Source organism: Rana temporaria, chromosome 13 (assembly GCF_905171775.1).
Source record: "Rana temporaria chromosome 13, aRanTem1.1, whole genome shotgun sequence".
Taxonomy (NCBI): Eukaryota; Metazoa; Chordata; class Amphibia; order Anura; family Ranidae; genus Rana; species Rana temporaria.
Genome location: NC_053501.1, coordinates 48,744,179 through 48,767,590, shown reverse-complemented (window position 1 = coordinate 48,767,590; position 23,412 = coordinate 48,744,179). Strand labels below are relative to the sequence as shown.

At 42.6% G+C, this 23,412-nt stretch overlaps 1 protein-coding gene across 1 annotated transcript in view; it reads right to left on the bottom strand.

The window, feature by feature from the left end:
• Positions 1 to 23,412, bottom strand: part of SIPA1L1 (signal induced proliferation associated 1 like 1) — a 331,939-nt gene that overhangs the window by 118,920 nt on the left and 189,607 nt on the right. The window contains 2 exon segments of the mRNA XM_040332639.1: positions 3,739 to 3,927; positions 15,312 to 15,442. Of these exon segments, the coding sequence (XP_040188573.1) occupies positions 3,739 to 3,927; positions 15,312 to 15,442 (320 nt within the window).

Sequence of the window (23,412 nt, the reverse complement as noted above, 5' to 3'; positions counted from 1 at the left end):
CATGGCATCCTGACTCTCAGTGTATTCATTGCTATACTTGTCCCAAGTTGGTAGGTTTGTTAGACAAGAGTTAGGTCCACAATTTACCCCGTAGTGGGGCTTCCCATATAAATGCCAATGTATGCATCAAAACCTTTATATTTAACTAAACATTGGAGAAACAGTTTAGGCTTTGTTGTTGTGCAGACAAGCTGTTAAGTGTGCCGTGAATTTACTGCCTGTAAGCACCTTACTTTTGGTAAACCTAATCTGCACCTTGTGAGCCTTCATGATGGTGCAGCAAGCAAATTAAATAGCCTTTACAAAATGATGTGGAATATGTTGATCAAAATATACCAGCAGGAATCTAAATGCAGAAAAAATGGCCCTCCTTGTCCAGATTTTTACATTTAGTTACTTGGCAAAGGGCCCATTCGATCTAGTACAGGAGGTGTGAGTGAATCATAAATGGTTCTTACTATGTGAAAGCTCTTAATAATACATGATAGCCAGTAATTTAGTAGTTGATGTACAAAGTCTGGATAACATCGTACACTGCAGGGGGCAAGAAGGAAAAGAAAAAAAAAAAAAAAGATTTTACTTGAACACTGTGTATTCTTTATTAAACAGGATCAATAAGTACAACTTGTTCTTTCAGGAAAGGGAAAAAAAAAACCTTTCCAGTTAAAGCCCAAACTGTGCAAGTCCACACAGGGTATTGATCCTGTAATATTTAATTGCTGAATGCACAATACATTGGGCAGGTACAGTGAAAGTATAACCTTTTAAGTTTCTACAGAATATACTTAAAGGAGAGTGCATAACTCAAGAATATATTATAACAAAGATACAAACGAGGAACCTTGAATTAACAGGAAGATGACACTTGTTGTCATAAGTGCTAAATGCATCCAAGTTCATCCTGGTAAAACACAGAAAACTTGATACCAACAGTGCTTCGATTTCCAAGGCACTGGATAGGCTTTTTTTTTTTACAAGGCCATTATCTGCATAGGAGTCTTATGTCCATATGGGTATATTATTTCCTCTAAGAATACAACAGCAAAATGGTAAACTATTTGGAATATAAACATGCATGTATGTGACCAAGTATTGACAGCTTTACAAAACTTAAAGAATAGCCTTTTTTGTCCCGGACCATTAGTCCAAAAACATAATGATCAATGACAAAATTCGCTCAAAAGAAAGGTCAATTCTATTTAATATGCTTTCCATGAAAATATCAGGGCAGGAAGATGTGTAAAGGATTATTGCAATGCCAGGATGGCTGAAAAATAAATCACTGTGCTGAAAGCCAGAATAACACAGACCTTTTAGTACTTGGCACTTGCCAATAAAGCCTTTCTACCTTACCAATTTCTGTCTTGCATTTCAAGCTGTTTGCCAGCTGAGGGAGCCAAATACAAAACTGCAAGATGTGCACCAGGGAACAAAATGTCCAAGTATAATTTGCATCAACATTTTTTTTTTTGGGTGAAATAAAAATAATCTGCAGCTAGGAAAAACATTTGTGCGTTGCAGGAATGACTGCAAAATCCTTTGCCTTCCCGCAACGCACCAGAAAAAAAAATTTGCTGATTTTGTATGTTTGCCCACTGACAAAGAGATGATCATACTATCATTTTAATTGTAGGTTTATTTTAAGTGACAGAACAAAAATATCCAGAAAAACGCATTTCAAAAAAGTTATGAATTGATTTGCATTTTAACGAGTGAAATAAGTATTTGACCCATTTGCAAAACATGACTTAGTACTTGGTGGTAAAAGCCTTGTTTGCAATCACAGAGGTCAGACTTTTCTTGTAGTTGTCCACCAGGTTACACACATCTCAGGAGGGATTTTGTCCCACTCCTATTTGCAGATCCTCTCTAAGTCATTGGGGCTTTGAGGCTGACGTTTGGAAACATGAACCTTCAGCTCCCTTCACATATTTTCTATGGGATTAAGGTCTGGAGACTGACTAGGCCACACCAGGTCCTTAATGTGCTTCTCCTTGAGCCATTCCTTTGTTTCCTTGGCCGTGTGTTTTGGGTCATTGTCATGCTGGAATACCCATCCACAACCTATTTTTAATTCCCTGGCTAAGGGAAGGAGGTTCTCACCCAAGATCTGACGGTACATGGCCCTGTCCATCGTCTCTTCGATGCAGTGAAGTTGTCCTGTCCCCTTAGCAGAAAAACATCCCCAAAGCATAATGTTTCCACCTCCATGTTTGACGGAGAGGGTGGTGTTCTCAGGGTCATAGGGAGCATTCCTCCTCCTCCTCCAAACAGAGTTGAGTTGATGCCAAAGAGCTTGATTTTGGTCTCATCGGACCACAACACTTTCACCCAGTTCTTCTCTGATTCATTCAGATGTTCATTAGTAAACTTCAGACGGGCCTGTACATGTGCTTTCTTCAGCAGGGGGACCTTGCGGGCACTGCAGGATTTCAGTCCTTCACGGCATAGTGTGTTATCAATTGTTTTCTTGGTGACTATGGTCCCACTGCCTTGAGATCATTGACAACATTCTCCCGTGTAGTTCTGGGCTGAATCCTCACCATTCTCATGATCACTGAAACTCCACGAGGGGAGATCTTGCATGGGGCCCTAGACCGAGGAAGGCTGGCAGGTACAATTTTTTTCCCCTAAATAGCTTCCTTTACCCTAGTGCAGTCCTCCTTCACTTACCTCATCCTTCGATTTTGCTTTAAATGTCCTTATTTCTTCTGAGAAATCCTCACTTCCTGTTTTTCTGTCTGTAACTCCACACAGTAATGCAAGGCTTTCACCCTGGTGTGGAGAGTCGCGCTCGCCCCCTCCCTTGGACTACAGGAGAGTTAGGACGCTCTCTACGTTGCAGATAGAGAAAGGAGCTGTGTGTTAGTGGGCGTCCTGGCTCTCCTGTAGTCCAAGGGAGGGAGCAAGCATGACACTCCACACCAGGGAGAAAGCCTCGCATTACTGTGACAGAAGAACAGGAAGTGAGGATTTCTCAGAAGAAATAAGGCCCTTTAAAAGCAAAATCGAAGGATGAGGTAAGTGAAGGAGGACTGCACTAAGGTAAAGGTATTTAGGAAAAAAAAAATTGTACCTTTACAACCCCTTTAAGAGAATGCTCCTAATCTCAGCTTTTTACCTGTATAGAAGACACCTGGGTGCCAGAAATCTAGCCGATTGATAGGCGATACAATTCTTATTTCACTCATTAAAATGCAAATCAATTCATAACTTTGTTTAAATGCGTTTTTCTGGATATTTTTGTTGTTATTCGATCTCTCACTGTTAAAATGAACCTACCATTAAAATTATAGACTGATCATTTCTTTGTCAGTGGGCAAAACATACAAAATCAGCAGGGGATCAAATACGCTGTAGGTGTGAGTGGAGCCTAACTTGACATTCTAGCATCCAAGGCCCCGATGGTGTTCACCTTTGAAAGTAAAGTTAGTCTTCATGTTCTCCCCAGCAATAATTCCTTAAAAGAGTCAACATTTATGACTGTGTACAAACCATGAAGAGCCTGGAATGTATTATAAAAAAAAAGAAGACATTTGATATTAAAACAGCAGGTGTTACATAAAAAAATGAAAGGATGTGTTTACCTTTTGGGGGAAGGGGGGGGTAAGCGCTTTGGTAACGTTATATTTTATACCGTACATACATGTGTACATGTTACCAAAGGTGACCTTATCATTTAACCAGTGAAATAAGCATGAATAAAGTGGTTTTAAGACCATACATAGATCTACATACCCCTTGCTCGTCAAGTTTTAGGAGCTGCTCTGTAACCTTTGGAGTGTTGAAGGCCAGACGGAGACATTGTACATTCAGCTCGGGGACAAGGTGCTCAAGTACTTCTTTAAGAGGCAAACCTCTTGCTGTGCCATGTTTGGCAGTTGATGGAATAGCATCTTCAAGCACTGATCCACGTAACGTCATAAGCTAAAAATAAAATATGGAATACATGTCACATTATAACGTAATTTCAGGCTGCAGATGGAAGTACTTATTACCAGGACATATAATATTAATGCTTTGCCTATAAAGTCAGCTCCTTCTGCTTTGCTAAATAAAGAATAATTAATCACTGTTCCATGCAACACATTATCGCAGTGGATTATTCTCTATTATACATTTAAAACCCATTTTAAACCTCTGTTAGATCAATCACTCAGTTTAAGAACATAAGGAAGGAATGGTTTAGATAAAAACCCTTGTTTAAAAGATCCAATTTTTTTGAAAGGATTAAATGTCCGAAAATCAATCAGGGGTAAGCTACAACTGTTTATGCATTTTGCTAGTGTACATAATGTGTGATCAAAAAATAAATTGTTGCTTTACATAAAGATGGCCTAGGCTATAAGAAAATTGCCAATACCCTTAAAATGAGCTGCAGCATGGTGGCCAAGACCATAGAGCAGTTTAACAGGACATGTTCCACTCAGAACAGGCCTCGCTATGGTCGAAGAATTTGAGTGCATGTGCTCAGTGTCATATCCAGAGGTTGTCCTTGGGAAATAGATGTAGGAGTACTGCCAGCATTGCTGCAGAGGTTGAAGGGATTGGGGGGGGGGGGGTCAGCCTGTCAGTGCTCAGACTATACTCTGCACGCTGCATCAAATTGGTCTGCATGACTGTTGTCCCAGCATTAAGCCTCTTCTAAAGATGATACACAAGAAATTCCACAAACAGTTTACTGAAGACATGCAGATGAAGGACATGGATTGCTGGAACCCGTGGTCTGAGGAGACCAAGATAAATGTATTTAGTTTAGACGGTGTCAACCGTGTGTGGTGGCAACCAGGTGAAGAGTACAAAGACAAGTGTGTCTTGCCTACAGTCAAGCATGGTGGTGGGAATGTCATGGTTTGGGGCTGCATGAGTGCTCCCAGCACTGGGGAGTTACAGTTCATTGAGGGAACCATGAATGCCAACATGTACTGTGACATACCGAAGCAGAGCATGATCCCCTCCCTTCGGAGACTGAAAATTGATGGCAAGATGAATGCAGTATGTTATGAGAAAATACTGAAGGAACATTTGCATTCATCAGCCAGGAATGCATGGGCTGTATCTTGGACATTCCAACATGACAATGATCCAAAACACAAGACTACGGGCGACCTGTCATTGTCTACAGTAGAATAAAAAGAAGGTTCTGGAGTGGCCAACTCAGTCTCCTGACCTCAATATCATTGAGCCACTCTGGGGAGATATCAAACATGCAATTGATGCAAGACAGCCCCAGAATTTACAGGAACTGGAGGCTTTTTGCCAAGAGGAATGGGCAAGCTTTACCATCTGAGAAGATAAAGAGCTTCATCCACAAATACCACAAAAGACTTTAAGCTGTCATTGATGTTAAAGGGGGCAATACATACTATTAAGAACTGGGGTATGTAAACTGGGGTATAAAGGACAAAAGCAGGTTAATGGCCTCCTCATCCAGTCAGATTTCAGTTGTCGATTTTGCACACTGGATACAAAATGAATATATAAATATATCAGAAATGGCTCCAAAAATTAATGTGAATACTATAGATCAGTAATTAAATAATTCTGTAGAGATGGCTTCAAAAATTAATATGGATACTATCAAGAATAGATAAAATATAGAACACGTGAAAATAGTGTCACAAGTGATAAACAAAGTTCATAAATGATAAATGTAGGGCTGCAACTAACGATTATTTGACACATTACATGCTTTTCTGCAGCTTCTCCATTGAAGTATATTGAGCCAAAAAAAAAAAAAACAGCACCGTTTTGCGCAAAAAAGTCCTTGCCCTTTCCAAATACGCAGCAGCTGAAAAAAATCATGGATGTGAAAGTGTCCGATAGGAAAACATGTAAATGAACTGTAGTGCGTTTCTGCAAAAAGCACCAAAAAACAGAGGTGTGACCCCCGGCCTGAGATGTTTAGTAACATAATGGGGTTAAAAAAAAACAAAAAGAAGTACAAAAAGAGCAAATAATCGCTACCATAAGGGGTTCATTTTTTTTACTGTGGAACAGTGAAAGTAATATTTACAGTAGCGATTTGCTTTTTTGTACTATAAAGGGCTAATTATCGTTTTTTTAACCCCATTATGTTACTGGCCAATTAATCGATTATGAAAATTGTAATCGATTAATTTCATAATCGATTAGTTGTTTCGGCCCTAGATATATGTTTCTTGAATCTTCAAGCCTTCCACCACACCAAAGGTGTCGAGTGAATCCTTCACCCATTAAATCAAACACTCACCAGAACGATATGCCCAACACTCATGTGCTTTGGCATAAAGGCATAAACAAAACCTCTCAGATTGGAACGAATCTTCTGTTGAACCTATCTGAGAGGTTTTGTTTATGCCTTTATGCCAAAGCATGTGAGTGTTAGGCATATCGTTCTGGTGAGTGTTTGATTTGATGGGTGAAGGATTCAAGGAACATATATCATTTATGAACTTTATGTTTATCACTTGTGACACTATTTTCACGGGTTATATATTTTATCTATTCTTGATAGTATCCCTATTAATTTTTGAAGCTATTTCTGATTTATTTATATTCTTTTCACTTGAGGAGGTTTATATATTTTTATCATATGCGCTGCTTAGTATTTTTGACACTGATTTTGTTTTAGTAGTCATATTTATTCACATAGGACAAATTTAACCTGCATTTATTTTACCTATACAATCTACAAAAATTATTATGTACCTTACAGTGCTGATGCACGCACAATCTATAAAAGGCTTGCTTCTATATTTAGCTAATAAAATCTTTGTCAAGGAGCATATCCTGTAGCTTGTCAAATCTCTGACCTCAAATCATTAAGTGCAACCTATCCATGTACTTAAGGGGTCATTTTAGCAGTCAGACAGTCTGCCAACGTGCTGCAAGTCCAAAGCATTTCCGGAATGTGAGAAAGGAATCAGGAACAAATACAACAAACTGGGAGAAATGGAACACATCTCTCAATCACATTTCAGATTGTCTAGTCCTCCTGAAAGTGTGCAACGCATTTCAAAGTATAAACTGGCAATTCAGATGTCTGGCCATTGATCAAGGTCTATTTTTAAGATAACGCATCTCATGTCACACACTGCATAGAGAGCAAAAAATAAGAATCAGCAATATAGTTTTATTTTTCCGCCCAACAGAATATTTGCATAACTACCGGTACTTAAAATGAAACATGCAACTCCAACTGTTGGCATGTGAACAATTACAGAAATAAAAAAAAGGCATGATCTGTTTAATGTCAAGTGTTTGTGTCTGTATCGTGAACATGGTTTCCAAGGTGGCAATTTCAAAATGTTCCAAAAGTGGCCTAAACTCCAACCCCATCAAAAAGTCCACTATCTATATGTAGTATGTATTGGATAAACATGTAGTTGGAGCAGAACAACTAATCTTTAATCTCCATACCTTTCTTACTTCCAACTCTCCAGCTTTGCCCAGTTGTACATTGCTACCAATGCACAAATAAAGTCCATGAATTGGAGTGGAGCACCAGGAGGCATTAATAAAAAAAGGAACCTTACAGCAGAGAAAAAGACAATGTTTTTCACTCTAGGGTGCTTAGATAGAAGTCTAAAGAAAAACCTCCTTGTCAGCATTTGATTATTTATTTTTATTATGAGAATTACAGTTTAAAAACTGGTGGCGTTGTACACCCCTCAAGAAGATAGAATGCTGCATTCACGTTGCCGTCACTTCAATTCAGGCTTCATGGCATAGATGAAAATGCTTAAAGCGGTGGTTCACCCTCCTTAACATCATTCTAGCATTACATTCGGCATCGTAGCGCGAGCTACAGTATGCCGGTCTTACATTTTTTATCCCCGTACTCACTGTGCTATTGCACATTGAAAATTCCGACTCCCGCTGGGAATGGGCGTGCCTATGGAGAGGGAGGATGATTGACAGCCGGCTCTGGCACGTCATGCTCCCCGAAGACAGCCGGAGTAGGTCTCGGCTCTTCACGGCGCCTGCGAACAGGCTATGCGCAGGCGCCGTGAAGAGCCAAGCCTATTTCGGCTATTTCCGGAGAAGCGTGACGTGCCAGGGCCGGCCGTCAATCACCTTCTCTCACCATAGGAACGCCCATTCCCCGGAATCTTCAATGTACAATAGCACAGTGAGTACGAGGATAAAAAATGTAAGACCGGCATACTGTAGCTCGCGCTACGATGCCGAATGTAATGCTAGAAATTTTTTTTTTTTTAAAAGGGTGAAGCCCCGCTTTAAGAAGGCAGCTAAACGTGATGTCACAATGTAGAGTATAAGATTTCCTATCATCTGTGCCCAGTCTTGCCACACAGAGTTAATCCAGCTCTGAGCAATCCTCTTATTGTTCAGTGAAAATTAACAGGCTTCCAGATAAAACCCTGTCTAAATAAAAAGTCCTTTCCTCTCTCCTTGCTTTGAGTGACAGGTTTTTTTACATATCTAGCTTGGACATGTTTATCATATGTTATGTTTATCATAATATGAGGTGATCCACAGTATAAAAAGTGAGAAATCCACCCCTCCCCCACATAACACATCCTGTTAATATATAATGAACTGTGAATCACCTCATATTATGATAAACATAACATATGTTAAACATGTCCAAGATAGATATGTAAATAACCTGTCACTCAAAGCAAGGAGAGAGGAAAGGTCTTTATTTAGACAGGGTTTCATCTGGAAGTCTGTTAATTTTCACTGAACAATAAAAGAGGATTGCTCAGAGCTGGATTAACTCTGTGTGGCAAGACTGGACACAGATGATACTAAATATTATACTTTACATTGTGACATAAATAAAAAAAATTGGGGTTTACATCCACTTTAAGACACAGGAAGAAGAAATCAAGTGTTTTTCTTTTCCTGGAATAGTTGTCCTAACAGTGGTAGCTTACAGTATCCTTATGCAGGCATGTGCATTACATGTGGCAGATTTTATCAGGGCCAAAAGAGGTACAATACAGAATTTTCTACTGTTCTAGCCACCGAGTGTTATCCAACCATCAATGCTACCAGAACATTTACATTCTGCGCACAAAACAAACAGTTTAAAAACAAAACTACATGCTCCAACTCTCAATGTACTAATAAACTAGCTTCTTCTACTCTCAAACCTCCGTTATACATATGTCTAACCAAACAGCAAATTGAACTTTAAAACCTGCCAACAAAAATTAACCACTTCAGGCCACGGACCATTTGGCTGGTTCAAGACCAGGCCCACTTTTTGTGATTCGGCACTGTGTTGCTTTAACCCACAATTGCGTGGCCGCACGACGTGGCTCCCCAATTAAAATTGATGTCTTTATTTTACGCACAAATAGAGCTTTCTTTTGGTGGTATTTGATCACGTCTGCGGTTTTATTTTTTTGCGCTATAAACAAAAATAGAGCGAACATTTTGGAAAAAAAAATCAACATTTTTTATTTTTTTTGTTAAAAAATAAATCGCAATAAGCGTTTATTGATTGGTTTGCACAAAAGTTACAGCGTCTACAAAATACAGGATAGTTTTATGGCATTTTTAGTCATATTTTTTTGGAGTAATGGCAGCGATTTCTATCGTGGCTGCGACATTATGGTTGGACACATCGGACACTTTTGACACTATTTTGGGACCATTGTAATTTTTACAGCGATCAGTGCTATAAAAATGCACTGATTACTGTAAAAAATTACACTGGCAGTGAAAGGGTTAACCTGTAGGGGCGCTGAAGGGGTTAAGTGTGTCTTAGGGAGTGCTTGTAACTGTTAGGGGGCATGGCTTGCTGTGACACGTCACTAATCATTGTTCCCAATGACAGGGAACACGATCAGTGACAGTGGCACCTAGGCAGAACGGGGAGATGTTGTGTTTACACCAACATCTCCCCGTTCTTCAGCTCTGTGACCCGATCGCGGGACACCAATGGTGGTCCGCAGGTCCCGCGGGCGCGGTCACGGAGCTCGCAAATTAAAGGGGACGTACCTGTACGCTTTGCTCGATTTGCTCAGCCGTGCCATTCTGTCGACGTACATCGTTGTGCACTGGTCGGGAACCGTTTAAAGAAAGTTTAACAAAACGTGAAATTATTTATTATATCTATTATTTAATGACTTGTATTACAGCTGTTATTTTTTGGAATGAACAAAAGCTTGCAGGGTTGGAAGTTAATTATCCTTTAACAAATGTAAAATACGGTTTTTCTTTTTTTAATCAATTAATCCCTGTTACAGTGCCAATTAGCTCTGGGTGGCCACTGGAAAACTAAGAAAACTTCCTGCAGTGATGTCTGAAGAATATGTCAAGAGGCTTAGTGCTTGCTCCACCCAGCGATTGCATACTGTGATGTGGAGCAAGTAAATAAGGGACACATGGCCCACATTACAGCCATCACCCCTGACAGGTAAAGTGAACATTGATTATCTCATTTAAATGGCATCTGAAAGTCGTTGGGACATATTAGGCAGCAAGTAAACATGTTGTCCCTGAACTGAAGCGAGGATGTGTTGAAAGCAGAAAAAAACAAACATCATAGTTTCTTGCATAAAACGCTGTGCAACCGTAGACCGGTGGGTGAGGTACCTATGCTGACCCACGTTCACACCCAAAAGCACCAACAATGGGCAAGTGAGCATTAGAACTGGACCATGGAGCAATGAAAGAGGGTGGCCTTGGCTGATAATATTTCCTATTGTGGTAGCTTGTAATGTAATTCAGTTTATAGATTACTACTGTACAAGCTCTGTGTATGTACTAGACACGCTGTATGAGAGTGATTTTTACACATATGTACTCATATCAACTGACCATCAATCTACACTGAAGATTAACTTGAAATCGAAAAGCATTGGGATCCACATGTAACATGTGTATTGTTGAGTGTACAGTTAGGTGGCTATGAAATAATGGGGAGTATTTGCTAATTTTGACGTTTTATGAAAGTTATTTTGATGGAATTCTGAATAAAATGTATTTGTTTTATCACTGGTATTTGTTTTTATGTGGTGCCTAAAAAAAAATCTCCATCTGCAATTTTCTTTGTTCTAAATGTAACTAGCAGTGATGTGGCACACTGGCATATATCAGACTCTATTTTGATTTGACATTTTAGTTCTAAAAAACAGCCAAATTACTTATTGAAAAGAAAAGCTATTTTTTTTAAAGAAATGATCTTTTGTAGACTGCAATGTCTGCAGTGTATGTAGACAGACATCTACAGCTGGAGGGACATTTTTTAAGATAATTTCCTTTTTCAATTACAGATCCCATTTTGTACAAGAATGTACCCTGCAGACATGTAAACCCACACCTTATTTTGTCACATACTGAGTACATATTGACAGCTGGACAGCTCACCTCCTTGAGTACTTTGAAACTAAAAAGACTTCTAGTTACTGGTCACAGGTCTCCAGCGTAGAGAAATCCAATAATGCGGCCAAGTTTTTAGCTAGTACCAGGGCTGTATCCTGGCCTAGAGCAGCACGTTACAGGGGAGCAGCACGGAAAGAGTTCCCGCCGGCTTGCGCTATTAGTGTAGCACTGTTAGCGTAGCACCAGTCTTATGGGGCGGACTGGGCAGAGAGGCAGGCATCCCGCAACTGTAGGGGGGGTGGAGCTTCTAATTCTGACTGTCCTATCATCCTGGACCACAAACCTTCCTCGCCTCACTGTGCTACATATTTTCTGCTGTACCATTGGCATGGTTATATCTTTTTAGTCCTCTCCATAAAATTATCAGAATTTTGTGCCTAAAGTAGAACTATAGGAACACTTTTTCTCATTTTGGATAGAGTAAGGGTAAGGGAAGGGCAGGTCTTTAACAGCAAGGGTTGTGGCCTTGACAGGAAGGGGTGGGTCATATTTAAATTAGGGGTGCCAGAATGTCAGGAAAAGGTTTAAGTGGTTAAAACTTTTCTGAAGAGAATTCTCTGCATAGAAAGAATCAGGAAATATTTTGTCAAGATGGCAACATGGAAAAAAATCACGATAACTATTGACAATTAATCGTGCAGCTCTAATATAAAGCATTATATTTGCATTTCATCATGTCAAGTGTTACCAGAAGATAATGAAATCTACAAAAGGTCAATTAACATCACAGTGCCACTAGTAAATGTTCACCTGTACTATAAAGCATTACCATGTCCTCCTAACATCCGGCGATGATTGTTTTAATGTTTGTAAGTGAAACTAACCTTGTTTAAAAGTGCCTAATATGTTGTCAAGTACTAATATGTGTCCCACATGTAGCCAACTGGATCCCAAGTTCTGGTTGTATGCAGGGCCTTAATTTCTCCCCAAGTGACGATGGAGTCCCAAACTTTCCTAGCTCTAAACCCGACTTCCATTATTCAACAAGAAAATATGAAAGTGGGCAGGAAAGTTTCCAGTATTTGAAAATTAAAAGACAGGGATTCCAACTATAACAAGGGTGGGTCTTTGTATCAACAGTAAAGTGGTTCAAAAATGAGAAGGTTTTTTATCTTAATGCATTCTGTGCATCAAGATTAAAAAAAACCTGTGTGCAACAGCACCCCTCAACCCCTCTAATACTTAACCGAAACCCACTCTCGATCCAGTGATGTTGCACAAGAGTACTGGCTGTCCAGGACTGACCTCCTCATTGGCTGAGACAGCAGAGGGGCGCCACTGGCTCCTGTTGCTGTTAAAGTCAGTGAGCCAATGAGGAGAGAGAGGGGCCTGGGTGGAGCCGCGGCTTCATGTCTGAATGGACACACAGAGCCGCAGCTCAACTTGGGTGCCCCTATAGCAAGCTGCTTGCTGTGGAGGCAATCAGCAGAAGAGAGGGGACAGGAGCGCTGGCAAGGGACCCGAGAACAGGAGGATCTGGGCTGCTCTGTGCAAAACCACTGCACAGAGCAGGTAAGTATAACATGTTTGTTAGTATTAGTGAGGCCCTGTGTACACAATGGGTTTAGGTTCTAAAGAGCTTCTCAGGGACACAAGTATTGATTTGACAAACTCACACTGGTACTTGAAGGCACCACTGAGTGAAGGAACAAAAAACAAAAAAAAAAGATTTTTTTTTTTCACCATGCAAAAACCGCATGTCAAACACAGAAAAATACATTCCTATGCTCCACCATTTAACTACTATTGGCTCTAGTACATTTATTACTGCACTGTAATTCCTTGGGGAATCTAAGCAGCCTGTTTATTACAGTAAATACAAATACATGGCTCGAATTTCAAACAATTCCTGCAGAATCAGACAAATTTGAGCCATGAGTGGCACTAACAGCACCACCAGGCTCGATCTGATAATCGGCTAAGCAGGGTGAAATATTGTCAGCTGAACAGTGACATTTTAACATCTCTTGCATGATTACTTGCACACCACACTGTTTCATAAGACAGGTTGTGAAGAAGAATGTGGCAAGCCTATATTTCAAAAGAATGGACAAGCTTATCATTGCCCTTTGTTCCTGGTAAGTGATCATCATCTCTTCTATGAACACCAAAGCACAATAAGTGTACATTACTTAATAGCAAGGAAAACAGCAAGTATGTATAAATAAGAAAACACAGCAGCCTCATATGCATAAAAAATGAACTATACACAATTACAAGGTTTCTGAAACAGTGTTAAAAAAAACTGCAACTATAATTTGGATTGAGCTGTTATATTCATTTCCTATGTTCTTTTAAAAGGGAAAAATAAATGTTAGTTTTGCGGTTTTGTCCTTCCAGGACGCCTTCACGGCAGCGCTATCTAATTAAAAGTTTTTGATGGAGAGTAAATTAAGGATTTCCTTTTAAGGATCTCCAGATGGAGATATCCTCTAACAAAACTGTTCATTCCCCAAACTATAACCACCCCACACTGACCAATCAATAAATAGGAATTCTAAAGGACCTCAAAATTTACCAGTTTACCACACTGAGGAAATGATACTTTGCTACTATGTAAAGTAGTGAGTGTGTAGCTTGTATAACTGTGTACATTTGCTCTCCCCCTCAAAATAACTCAACACACAGCCATTAATGTCTAAACCGCTGGCAACAAGTGAGCACACCACTAAGTGAAAATGTCCAAATTGGGCCCAATTAGCCATTTTCCCTCCCTGGTGTCATGTGACTCAGTGTTACAAGGTCTCAGGTGTAAATGGGGAGCAAGTGTGTTAAGATTTGGTGTTATCGCTCTCACTCTCATACTGGTCACTGGAAGTGAAAATTTCCAAATTGGCCCAAAGTGTCAATATTTTGTGTGACCACCATTATTTTGCTGCACCTCTTAACCCTCTTGGGCATGGAGTTCACCAGATCTTTGCAGGTTGCCACTGGAGTCCTCTTCCACTTCCATTTGAGGATGCCCCACAGATGCTCAATAGGGTTTAGGTCTGGAGATATGATTGGCCTGGCCATCACCTCTCCCCTCAGCTTTTTTAGCAAGGCAGTGGTCGTCTTGGAGGTGTGTTTGGGGTCATTAACATGTTGGAATATTGCCTTGCAGCCCAGTCTCTGAAGGGAGGGGATCATGTGCTGCTTCAGTATGTCACAGTACATGTTGGAATTTATGGTTCCCTGTAGCGCCCCAGTGCTGGCAACACTCATGAAGCCCCAGACCATGACACTCCCACCACCATGCTTGACTGTAGACAAGACACACTTGTCTTTGTAATGCTCACCTAGATGCCACCACACACACTTGACACTATCTGAACCAAATAAGTTTATCTTTGTCTCATTAGACCACAGGATATGGTTCCAGTAATCCATGTCTTTGGTCTGCTTGTCTTCAGCAAACTGTTTGCGAGCTTTCTTGTGCATCATCTTTAGAAGAGGCTTCCTCCTGGGATGACAGCCATGCAGACCAATTTGATGCAGTGTGCGGTGTATGGTCTGAGCACTGACAGGCTGATCACCCACCACTTCAACCTCTGCAGCAATGCTGGCAGCAGTCATACATCCATTTCCCAAAGACAACCTCTGGATATGATGCCGTGCACTCAACTTTTTTGGTCGACCATGGCGAGGCCGGTTCTGAGTGGATATATTTTGTGCACCTAGCGCTACAGCTAAAAAAAATTAAATTACATAGTGATTACAATAAGCTGCCCCCCTCAAAGTGTGCTGCAGCTCAGATTCAGGGTCTTGACAATCTTTATGTAGAGCAACAATCAGCAGACATTTTCAATCATGTCCCTTCAACAGAAGCTGGCTTCTGTCCGACCGACTCCAATACACACAGGCCGGATGTCGGCTGGTTTGTATTAAACCGGCCAATGCCGCCCGATAATTGCCCCGCGGGTACTAGGCTTTGCACAAAGTCTTTGTTTTTCTTTTATTAACATAATACAGTAATCACACAAATAACTTACCTCACTTGTTCTAAAGATCATTCGGTAATTATATTGAGGACCATTTTCTTTTGCGTCTTCCAGTTTTTCCCTCCGAATACTTACAGCCACAGGACCGATATTCTCATCGGAGCCAAAGTAGTTCCAGTGCTCTAAAAACAACAGAGAAATATCAGCACCACTACAAACTAAATAAAAATTCAAGCAGGTTAATGTACAAGTCTAAATCATACAGACATTCCTGCAGCCAAGGGCCCCCAACAGTTAGGATGTCACAACATGCACAGAGCTGAACCCTTCAGTATACACTTCCTCCTTTATTGCACTTGGTGTCACTTTTCTTTGGTGTGCAAAGAACCCCATTTACACTAATTTCCCTGGTGGGCAACCAAGCTGCGATAAGAATTCAAGCATAGACAGAATAAGATTTAAACATCATTGTAGGCTATACTGCTTTGTAATTAGCACATTGAAAAAAAGGTTTTGATACGAGTTCCACTTTAAAGCTCAGGTTAACCCTAAATCTAATTGGTTACTCTAGAACCCATTAGGTTACTAGTTTTTGCATTAGAATACTAAATTAAATGTTTACTATTACATGACAGACATGTAGTCTTTATCAGCTTATTCCTAGTGAACTGGAACACAAAAAACTGCTTCCCTAAACCAGTAAGAGATTGCCCTTCTCTGCTCCATTTGTCAGTCACGAGGTGGGCAAGGGTATATTGGAGATTCAAGTTGTTCACAGTAATCCTAATTTAAGGTGGTTAGATCCCTCTCATACTGAGGCAGTTTTAAGGCATTTTAGCGCTAGAAAGCGCCTTAAAACTGTCACCACCCGGGTGGTTCGCTTGCGGGACGTAGTAAAAAGACCTGCGAGCAGCATCTTTGGGGCAGTTTGGGAGAGCTGTATACAGCGTGCACAAAACGCCCCTGCCCATTGCAATGAATGGGCAGCGCTTCGGAAGCTCCGCAACACGGGAGTTTTTAACCCCTCCTTCAAAAAGCGGCACAAAAGCGCAGCTTAATAGTGTTTACGTTTTCAGTGTGAAAGCAGCCTAACAGCCAACAACATTTTGGGTGTCTGGCTTAAATGATAATCGAATATCCAAATTAAAATCCCCCTGGAGTAACAGAAAAAATGTTTGGGAATTTTCAGGATCCCTAAATGGCTCTGCAAATATTTTTGATTTTCAATAATTGTTATTACATTTTTTATACACTTATAAGCATTTCATATAATTTCAAAACCAGTATACAGTACATTTATATAAAAACACAATTACACAAAAACACAAAAAAACAAAAACAATAATGGAACTGTCCTGTAGGGCACTCCTCTCTGAAAATCATGTTCTTGAGGTGCTCTCTTCCCCCACCCCCTTCCCCCCCAAAAAAGAGGAATGAAATGCAAATATAAACTAGGTACAAGCTTTACCAGAATAGCAAAAGTCTTCCCTAAATACAATTTAGCAAAGACGACAACTACAACATGGGCTTCATTTTGTCATTAAGTCATTAAGGCATTCTGCTCCCTTTAACCACTTCAGCTCCCCCCTTCATGACCAGCCTGTAAATTCCGAGAGTGGTGACTGCAAGCTAAGCCGAGTGTCAGTCTCCCAACAAATGGTGATTATCACTAGTGGCTAAGGATGAGCTCTGGCGTGTTCACATAGTACACGTGCAGAGCCCACCAGGACGTGTGCACGGTGCTGCGATAATCAAAGTCAGGGAGACATTTCCCGATCTCTGCAGCCGAGCATCGGGACAATGTCTCCCTGACTGTGATTAGCGCAGCGCAGTGCACACTTCCTGGCAGGCTCTGCACGTGTACTATGCAAACACGCCAGAGCTCATCCTTACTAGTGGCTATACAGCAACCACTAGTGATAATCATAAGAGAATCTGCTCAATAATGGTTCAAATCTGCTGGTTAAAGTGCTGGATACTTTATGGGGCTGATGTACAGGAGGGCCTGCACAATTTGTTTTTAGAGATGGGCTGGGCATGTTCAAAATTCCACATGCCATATCCTGCCAGGAAGCCCACACTGCACAGCGCCAATCACAGGCAGCGAGACAAATTTCCGGGCCGCAGCTGCACAGATCAGGAAATGTCTCACTGGCTGTGATTAGCACTGTGGAATGTCGGCTTTCTGGCGGGATAGGGCATGTGGGATTTCAAACACACCCGAGCCCATCCCAGGTTGCTTAGCAGCAGTGGAGCCTTCTCTGACATGCTGATTGTGATGCAATCCAGGTGATGCTCCTAGTCAAGTCCTAGTGTTAAATATTAGTGATTTTATTGATCAAAGCCCACACTTTACAGGCATAGAGCCCACATGGCTTCTGAACATATGGATGATATATATATATATATATATATATATATATATATATATATATATATATATATATATATATATATATAGTTGTACTCTTGATGCTAATAAGTACTGTGTTGATTAGATCTGACTGGGAGTATCACCTGGATCACATTCTGAGCAGCATGTTCACAGAGAAGGTTATACAGCATTACTGCTGCTAGGGACAAGCTGGGGGCTTGGCTCTCTATAACCAATAGTGCCAGCCTTCCCCTATATGCACCCATAATGTCACCAGCACTAGGTCCTATTAGACTGCTGCCGCTGCCAATGAGACATGCCAGACCAGCACTGTCAATAGCAGGGACAGGACAGCTGGGGAACCGCACAGTGGCAGAACACCAGGTCCCGGTGGCAAGACAACCTTTGCAACCCTGATAGTTCTCCCACTGCTTTGGACCCTTATATTTTCTTGGTGTGCTGGTGACATATCTCTTGTTTTCTGCCACCCTGGAGGGAGCTCACTGCAGAACATGTGAAAGGGCCTGTTGCATTGTAGTAAAGGGCCCCTGGAGATTATATTATATATATATTTGCATTTTATAGTTGGCCCCCCTACTTTTGTCCCTGTCCCCCCATGTGCCTCCCCTAAATAGGAAAGCTGGAGATGCCACTGCTTTAGGGTAAAAAAAACTTTCTGCATTGAGAACCACTTTAACTGCCGCAACTTTGGATGGAGGGTGCCTTACATGATGTTATTATATTAATGTCCTCTAACAAGTATGACAGTATCACAATCTATTTTTGATTATAGATTCTCCACACCTAACAAAAGGGCCAATATCATTGCTTATGCACATTAGATGGGCAGTTGACCGCGGCAAATCGTTAAAAGGCCAGATCCCCAGGTGTATCAACTGTTTGATTTTAGGTCAAATACTGCAGCAACTAGAGGCAGAATTTATGGACAACAAAATGCAAACTACATAGAACAATTTCACAACTGTGTAAATGAGTTTTGAATTCAGAAATAGCATGTTAATTTGGAAAGCTCTTTCATAAAAATTAGGTGATCAAATTAGTGGGCTGATTATGTTAGAAACCATCATTAGCTGTTTGAGAATGTGTTGTGGGAGGAACAGGTAAAAAACAGCTATTCTGAGATCAGGAAAATGGAGGCAATGTGACTTGTCTTCCCACAATACATTACTTTAAGGGGTTCATGCTCATCTGAAGGAAAACAATCTTGACATTTTCTTGAACATTTCACACTGATGTGACTCACTACACCAATGCCAGCAATGTTAGATGAAACAATTCCTATGTCCTAGCATTTAACTACTAGCAAAACATTCAGATGCTAAAGAGGATACTCTATTAAAACAATACTTTTACTTTATAGAACCTCTTCCTCTTTGATAATGACACTGGCACCTAAATAATGACAATGATTTACAGAATAGGTTACAACTTCAGCCAGACAATCTCCATCTCGTGAGGTCTGGGGTTAGGTTTTCATTTCAGTAAAGTAAATGCAAAATAATTTAGTTTTTGAGAAGATGTTAATTGGTTGAATCACCCAATGGCCTTAAAAACCTCTTAGGACTTTGCTGAAAATCTACTCAAAACAGCCGCTTAGTGAAAAATAGGATTTTTTGTACTCACCGTAAAATCCTTTTCTCTGAAGTCCATGGACGGACACAGCTCCTTAAATCTTGACAAGTGGGTTATGTTCCCTGTTTACAGGAGAGGACTAGGCAGAAACATGTTAAATAGTTAAATACATGTTACATTAACAGAGTTGAACAGCCCCGCCCAGGGGGCGGTCCCTCCAGACATAACCCTCCTCACTGCAGCTTGCAGCCTCAGTTCGTAACAAGCAGTACAAACCTAAAAAGGAGGGGTGGGAGCTGTGTCCGTCCATGGACTTCAGAGAAAAGGATTTTACGGTGAGTACAAAAAATCCTATTTTCTCTTATCGTCCATGGACGGACACAGCTCCTTAAATCTTGACAAGTGGGACGTCCCCAAGCAGTGTCAAAAAACGAGGGGTGGGAAATATATCAGTAAAAACAATTTTAACTTCACCCCAAAACAAGCAGAGCTCCTCAACGGAGGAGGTGCAACTTTAAACAGCCGCCGGCAAAAACTAGCGGCTGAAAAAAACATCATAAGATGCACTCACAGCAACCATGTAAATTCTGGAAAAAGCGTGAACGGACGAGCAAATCGCCGCCTCGCACACCTGTGAGACCGACGCATGATGTCGGGAAAAAAAAAAAAAAAAAAACCCAGGAAGCACCAATTGCCCTGGTCGAAAGTGCCGTGACCGGAAAAGGGGGGCCCGCCCTTAGGAGCATAGGCCTGTATGACGGCCTGCCCGATCCACCGAGAAATGGTGGTCGACGAGACCGCCAGGCCCTTTTGTGGACCAGACACCGACACAAAAGAGAGTCAGAAGCTCCGAAATGGAGCCGTAGTAGGCTGGTATACCCGCAAAGCGCGTACCACGCCTAAAGTATGAAAGGCCGAAACCTCCTTCGGAAGAAGGGAAGGTCGCGGGCGCACCATCACCTAATCCTTATGGGGGATCAAGCATGGCGGCTTGCAAGACAAGACCGCCAACTCAGAAACCCCTCTAACAGAGGTAAAGGCCACTAAAGGGGCCACCTTCTGAGATAGTGTCAAGAGAAAATCTCTCTGATGTTTCCAAAAGGAAGGTTCCTGAAGAACCGAGAGCACCAGAGTCAAAACTCATGGGGGAAGAGATGGGCCAAGAGGGGAAAGTATATGACAAACCCCTTGCACACAAAAAAAGGGGACCCACCAGGGAACGGGCCGCAAAAAGGCCACTAAAAACACAGCCAAGGCTGAAATCTGCCCCCAAACGGTGCTTTAAGCAATTTTTAGATCCAATCCAAGCTTTAAAAACAGCAGGACCCTGGACATTGAAAGTACGCCCGTGGACGTCACTCCATCCCTTCGCACCAAGAGAGGTGCGACGGTAGATCCTCCGGAAGAAGACTACGGTGCCCTGTTGAGATGACCGAGTCAGACAGACCCTGGTCACCTAAAGTCTGGCTTCCAATAACCATGTTAAGCAAGTCAGTGACTGTACAACAGGAGGAAGTATGGGACCTTGAGACAGGAACCTCCTGCCCTGGCAATCGCCAGGGTGCCTCCGCTACCAGGCGCCCGATATCAGCGTACCAAGGACGCCGAGATTAATCTGGAGCGATTAGAATCATCGGGATCTCCTCAGCATCCACTCTGTGGAGCGGCCGAGGAAGCAACTACCATGGAGGAATGGCAAAAAATCACCGATACAGACAACACAGGGCCACCAGCGCGACTGACGCGTCTGTACAAGATCACTAGACCTGGCCACTAACTGACACCCTTGCGGCGGAGACAAGCTGCCAGGAGATCCATGCCATGTGAGGCTCACCTCCTGCAAGGGAGCCGAAACACCCCAAAGCACAAAGACCAGTCGCCCTGGTCCAGCATCTGGCGACTCCAGTAGTCTGCCTGCCGGCATACCTGATGGTAGACTGAAGCCACGGCCGTGGCGTTGTCCGGCTGAAACCAGATTGGTCGACCACAAGGAGAAGCATAGCCTGATCGCCTAAAATAGTAGGACAATGAACAGTAGACAGCACCTGGTATTCCCAGGCGGTCTTCCACCAGGCACTAGCCAGGCCCGACCCTGGGTAGCTACCGAGACCAGACACATTCAAGGAGGTGTGGTCATAGGTCCACGCAAGTCCAGCGACTCAGGGCCGACTGGACCCCCCAGTTTTGTGAACCTCCAGGTTCACAACCCGTGAGCTGGCATTCGTCGTAAACACCGACCACTGGAAGGAAGGAACAACTTCCCGGACCGAAGAGTCGGGAATCTCTGTCACCAACTCAGAGAGACTCTGACTAGGTGGCGCACAGGAATCTAATGATTTCAGAGACAAGAGATTTTTACCACCTGGACAGTAGTTCCACTGGAAAACCAGGGTGTGGAACTGGGCATACAGTACCACCTTGAAGGAGGCTACCCACAGACCCTGAACCAGCAGGCGCCCGGAGAGAAGACCGATTGCGTGATGCCAATACCTTCTCCGCAGACTGAAGAGTCTGCAATTTCTCCAGGGGAAGAAGGACCTTTGCCACTGAGGAGTCTGGATCAACACTAGATACTCCAACGCTGAGTCGGAACCTAGCATGCCCATAATTTGAACCCTGGGTCGCACACATGTAGGGCAGGCTTGCTGCCACTGAGCTACACTTTCTGGCCTAAACGTCTAACATCCACCCGAATCTTCGGAGGGTCTGAATGGGAATAACCCATCCACTAGGTCGGAGACAGAAGCTGCTCTCAGAAGAAAGTCGTCAAAGTAGCCAATGAGGCAAAGCCTCGCTGACCCAACAAAATTCAAATAAGTGCGAGCTCCTAGCTGAAAACCCATGGTGCTGACGCCAGATCAAAAGGGAGGGCCACAGGCTGACAGAGACCCTTCTCTCATCACGAAGCACAGAAAAAAACACTGTGACATGTGCAAAACGGGACATGCATGTATGCGTCCCTGATGTCCGAGGACGTCAGGACATCCCCCGGATGAAGCGCAGCTACCACCGAACAAATGGATTCCATGCGGAACTACCCGACGTTCACAAAGGTATTTAGGGCCTGAGGCCCATAGAAAACCCCAAAACTCTCGTCCTGCAGGAAAGGTAAAATTACCTTGCAGCTTAGCAAATCCCACACTGCCCAAGGCAGACCGACGTGCCGGGAGGGGAAGACACAAGGACAGAACTTTGTTCTGTGGATAGGAGGAAACCCTATCTAGTACTCCGAAGAGACCACCTCGCAGACCCACTAGTCGGAGAGCAGGGAGGTTTCACTGAATTGTGAACCTGCAAGCCGCCCCTCCCACCTAGAGACAGGGAGGGAAGGCTATATACATTGGCAGGATTTGGGTGCCGGCGTGATCGGCTTATGCACCCAGGGACAGATTAGTCCCCCAGCTGGGCCTTTGACGGCCTGGGAGGGTTGCCCCTAAATAATACACACACATAGTGTGTATGTATATTATGTAGGTGTATGCACACATGTCTTTGGAGGAAACCGGAGTACCCGGAGGAAACCCACACAGACACAGGGAGCGACAATGCAAGCTCCAGGCAGATTGGAGATTCGAACCAATGACTCTTTTGCTGCCAAGTAATGGAGTTAAGCACTACACCACCGTGTGCATAAAACCATTCTGAAACAGACGCCCTGGATAACAAGGGCGCAGCATTCAATGAAGCATCACAGACCTATATGAGGCCCTGGACCAGCTGGTCCGCTAGGCTAATAACCTCAGGAGAGAGTCGGTGCTCCTCCACTGTCTGGTGCAAAATGCTCACTCTGTGAGTTGTATACAGCACTAGGGGTCAGGACTACTCCAAGATGGCCGCCGAGCGTTCAGAACGCGGCCACAGGAAAAAGGCCAGCACAATGTAAGCTGCGCCATAGCGTGGCTACGACAAAATGGGCGCCAATGGGAGTTTTCAATGTAATTGAAAAATCTCCCAAAAAAAAAATAGCGCCAGCGACCACTGAGACCCCAGTGTAGTGGCCACAATAGGCCGCAAGCCAGACCCCAGCATGGTAAACATGGAACGGGTCAGTACTTCGGATCTTCTATCAGTCAGATCCATACAAGTAGGGGTTCCCGCCCGGCGGTGAGGGACTACAAAAGCCCTCAGTGGCTTTTCTCATTCCGCATCTCAGAAATTATCAAAGAAGGGCACAGAAGGAAAAAA